At 50.5% G+C, this 3,643-nt stretch overlaps 1 protein-coding gene across 1 annotated transcript; it reads right to left on the bottom strand.

The window, feature by feature from the left end:
* Positions 1–733: 733 nt before the first annotated feature.
* LOC107299567 (tubulin polyglutamylase complex subunit 1-like) lies at positions 734–2,443 on the bottom strand. The gene is made up of 2 exons (XM_015828935.1): positions 2,364–2,443; positions 734–1,265 (listed from the first exon to the last, which is right to left on the bottom strand). The coding sequence occupies exons 1-2, from the start codon at positions 2,441–2,443 to the stop codon at positions 734–736; spliced, it is 612 nt and encodes a 203-aa protein (XP_015684421.1).
* Between the last annotated feature and the right edge of the window lie 1,200 nt (positions 2,444–3,643).

Consider the following 3,643-nt stretch of genomic DNA (forward strand, 5'->3'; position numbering starts at 1 on the left):
CACCGCCAAGGGCCGAGTGGAAAAGTCGAAGGCTGAACAATGGACAATGCTTTCAGGCAGTGAAGCTGACGTTCCAAATGAAGGCCGCTCCCAGGGTCACATCATACCCGCCTCTGCCCGTCCCGGTCCATTGCTCCTTCCTCCTATGCCAGGATAGGCAGACCTAATCCTAGGCTCAAACACCCCCAGACTGTGAATGCCCAAGGACTTGGTGGGGGACGTCCCTGCTGGAAAAGAACCCCCTTAATCTTCATCAGCTCCCTGGGTGACTGGGCCAGCCTGTCTCTCTCCTGGCCTAATCGACCTTATGAAATTGTCACGGTGGAGGAGGCAGTGCTCCAGCTGTTGCCTTGAGCTCTTGAAGGGCATCTAATCAGGAAGTGAACAAGTAAATAAATAAGAACCCGTAATAAATAAGTAAACAAATAACAAGAGGGGGGGTTCAGACTTTGGGCATACAGAATAGGGATAGGGAGCTATGGCCCCTTTAAGGACCGGTGGACTTTGACTCCCAGAATTCCCCAGCCAGCCATGGAAGTCGAAGTCCACCGGGCCTTAAAGGGGCCACAGCTCCCCACCCCTGCCTTAGAGGGGAGCAGCCCTGCTGAATAGTAGAAACAAAAGCCATTCTCCTCCTTGCCTGCACCCCCAAAGCAGACCAAGCCAGTGTCTAATTGCACCCCGTAGCATCGCAGACTTCTGCCGCTCAGGAAAGTCGAGGGAATCACACCTCTTAGTGAATCGACTTCACTTTTGTCACAAAGATGGACGAAGCCCTCTTGAGAAACTCGTCCTTCTTCATGGCCGCGCTGGCCTTCCTCTCCAACAGCGCCCGGTCCATAGCCATCGCCAAGCAGTCCGGCCTGAGCTTGGATCCGGCCTCCAAGCAACGGATGGGAGGAGAGACGTCGGCGAGGTGGAGAGCATCCTCCAGCGTGCCCAGCACGGCCGTGCAGACCCTTTTGTCGGCGGCGCCCGAGCCATTGTCGAGGGCGTCGTAAAGGCCATCGGCCTTGGCCAGGAACTCCAGAAGGATCAGGCAGGTGAGGACCCCGTAGCGGAAGATGTCGAAGGGCACCGCTTCGTGGTCCCGGCACGAGACCTTCTGCAGGAGGGGCTGCAAGGTCTCGTCCGAGGCCCCCCGGTCTTGGCACAGTAGTCGCAGCAGCTCGCTGTAGATCTTCCCGTCCACGCCGGCTTTCTTGTCCTTGGCCCCGGCACCGAGGGCATCGTAGGCGGAGTGGACGTTGTTGTTAAAGGCTGTCCTGATGGAAGAGGGGGGTGGGGTGGGGGAAATGAACAATATTAAGGGATGGTCTCAAAGCCCTCGGAGCTGCAAAGCCCTAAAGCAGGGGGTCTTCAAACTTGGCCCTTTTGTGACTTGTGAACTTCAACTCCCAGAATTCCTCAGCCTGCGTGCCTGGCTGAGGAATTCTGGGAGTTGAAGTCCACAAGTCTTAAAAGGGCCACGTTTGAAGACCCCTGCCCTAAAGCACAGTCTGTTCATCTTCAGAAGGGGTGGTGAGGTTTTGGTCACGATGTGCTGCTGACAGCAAGGCACATGGAGCCTCGAGAGGGCCCCAAACCTGGATTTTTATTTATTTATTTGCATTNCCATGACAACTTACACAATCAACACACCACGTTCTGATATTCTCACACACAGAAACAACCACCCCCCTGACCACAACATCCAGGACACAAACGTCCAAAACACAAATCCTGCAACCTCACAAGACACTCACACACAACAAAACATACACACACAACACCTAAGTAACAACAGAATATTAAGACCAAGACCAAAACTCCCCCCTGCAATGAAATTTAACTTATCACATTCAAAGAAACAAACATTACAGCCCAATTCCCAAACAGCTGATAGACGCGCTGGATCTACGCACCAAACAGCTGACAAGCGCGACTTTTGAAAATGGTCTTGAGACTGACTGCTTTATCCCTTTAAGAGCTTCTTAAGCATGCTATGTGCACATGCCGCACTAAAACCGTTATAGAACTGTTATGTAAATTTATGCACTTACTCTCCCCCCCCTTCTCATTTAGCCCTTTGCTCTGATGATGTTAACAGGTTGTTAACGAAAGCTCAGCAATTAATAAAAAAAAGCCTTTTACCTTACATCCCAGAGTGCTTTATTTTTATCTGATTGACTTTAAATGTCCATACCTGGGATTCCAATATTCAAAATTATCAAAGACATATATATGTGTGTGTGTGTGTGTGTGTTTATTAAAGTTCCTAATCTTTTTAAATTTAAATTAATAATTTCCCCCTTTCTAGTTCCTGCATTTTTGAAACAAGACCAGACCAACCGACGGAGCAGAGCTGCTGTCAATGGGCATACCGAGATACGCCCATCGCTATCTGCACCATTGCATTCTGGGCCCGAGGAAGCTCGCAAGTAGTCTTCAAGGGCAGCCCCATGTAGTGCACTTTGCAGTAGTCAAGTCAAGAGGTGACTAGGGCGTGAGTGGCCGTCTGAAAAGCCTCCTGATCCTGGAAAGGGCACAGTTGCCTCATCAGATAAAGCTGCCCAAAATCCTTCTTGGCCACCTGCTCATTGAGCAGCATCTGTGAATCCACGAAGACACCCCCCCCCCCAGATTGCACATCAACCCCCCCAAAAAAAAGAGAAGCACAATCTCATTTAAGTTATCCCTGGATCTCGGTGGCCCTAATATCCACAGCTACTTAGTCTTAATAAGACTGAGTTGGAGACATTTCCTCCCCATCCAAATCTGTGTAACCTCCGGGCACTTGACTGGCCTGATATCGAAAAGTATAATTGGGTATCATCAATTATATTATTGATGGTCCTGGACTCTAAACCAGCAAATCACCTTTATCTAGACGTAGATGTAGATGTGAAACTAAGAGAGGAGAATATGGGCCTTGGGAGTGACCTCTGATCACCAATATGGGCCCTGAAGGAAGACGATCCTCATAATATCATGCCCTCGATTTCTGGTGTGGAAGGGTGCCATGATTGACGGGACGGAAATCTGCCCAGAAATCAAGGAGCATGAGAATGGATTGGCCAGCTCCATCCCAGCTTTGTCACAAGTCAGCTAGAAGTATCACCCAGACCAGGGGTAGGCAACCTTGGCTCTTTTATGACTCGTGGACTTCAACTCCCAGAATTCCTGAGCCAGCATGGCTCAGCTTGGAAACCTCTCCCGTTCCCCTCAGCATGGCTGGCTCAGGAATTCTGGGAGTTGAAGTCCACCAGTCATAAAAGAGCCAAGGTTGCCTACCCCTGACCCAGACCCTCTCCATCCTAAATCCCACTGAAACAGGTCTACCTAACCTCCTTCCTCCAAGGTTCTCTGCAGCTACAGTCCAACCATCTTCTCAAAGATAGGAGACGGATGGTGGTTATCTAATAACCGTGTTGGGTCTAAGAATGGCCTCTTGAGGAGACAAACCACCATGTCTTTCAAGGTCAGAGGCGCTACCCCTTCCGTCAGTGTGAAAAACACTACAGCGAGGTCCCAACCTCCCTGCCCCTTTCAAGACCCAAGGGACGCCAGAGCCAGCAGACGGGTGGTTGAGGTAACACCACAGAGAATCCTGTCCATTTCCTCGGGAATCAACAGCTCAGACTCTTCTCAGTTCACACCCAGA

The sequence above is a fragment of the Protobothrops mucrosquamatus genome, unplaced genomic scaffold, assembly GCF_001527695.2.
Source record: "Protobothrops mucrosquamatus isolate PMUCROS unplaced genomic scaffold, P.Mucros_1.0 scaffold5119, whole genome shotgun sequence".
Lineage (NCBI taxonomy): Eukaryota > Metazoa > Chordata > Lepidosauria > Squamata > Viperidae > Protobothrops > Protobothrops mucrosquamatus.

Coding starts and splice junctions, on each gene's coding strand:
- LOC107299567 (XM_015828935.1), bottom strand. CDS start 2,443: ATGGGGCTGCCCTTGAAGACTACTTGCGAGCTTCCTCGGGCCCAGAAT. Junction 1,266..2,363: donor ATAGCGATGGGCGTATCTCG/GTATGCCCATTG, acceptor CTCTTCCATCAG/GACAGCCTTTAACAACAACG.